At 70.6% G+C, this 316-nt stretch overlaps 1 protein-coding gene across 1 annotated transcript in view; it reads right to left on the reverse strand.

Annotated features, from left to right (window-relative positions):
• ETH_00037500 (uncharacterized protein) overlaps window positions 1–316 on the reverse strand; it is a gene marked incomplete at both ends in the record, with an annotated part of 834 nt that overhangs the window by 278 nt on the left and 240 nt on the right. Inside the window, one exon of the mRNA XM_013376520.1 lies at window positions 1–313. Within this exon, the coding sequence (XP_013231974.1) occupies window positions 1–313 (313 nt within the window). The remainder of the gene's footprint in view (window positions 314–316) is intronic.

A 316-nucleotide genomic window follows, 5' to 3' on the forward strand; every position in this document is an offset into this window, starting at 1 on the left:
TCTCTTGCTGCCCCCGCAGCCGCAGGGGCCCCCGGGGCTCCCCATGGGCCCCCAAGCTGCCAGCAGCACGCCGGCTCTGCTGCTGCTGCTGCTGCTGCTGCGGGTACGCTGCATATAGGAAGTGCGGGGACCACGCGCCGAGCGCCCCTGCGGCAGCCAGCTGCTGCTCGTACAGCTGCTGCTGCTGCTGCTGCTGCAGCGCGCTGGGGCTGCGCAGCTCTGCTTCTCTTTCGCCCCGCCGCTGGTTTCTGCCGCGGTCCCAGCGCGAGGAGCCAAAGCTGCTGTAGTCTGCTGCTGCTGCTGCTGCTGCTGCTGC

Source organism: Eimeria tenella, genomic scaffold (genome assembly GCF_000499545.2).
Source record: "Eimeria tenella Houghton genomic scaffold, Eth_scaff3604, whole genome shotgun sequence".
NCBI classification, from domain to species: Eukaryota; Apicomplexa; class Conoidasida; order Eucoccidiorida; family Eimeriidae; genus Eimeria; species Eimeria tenella.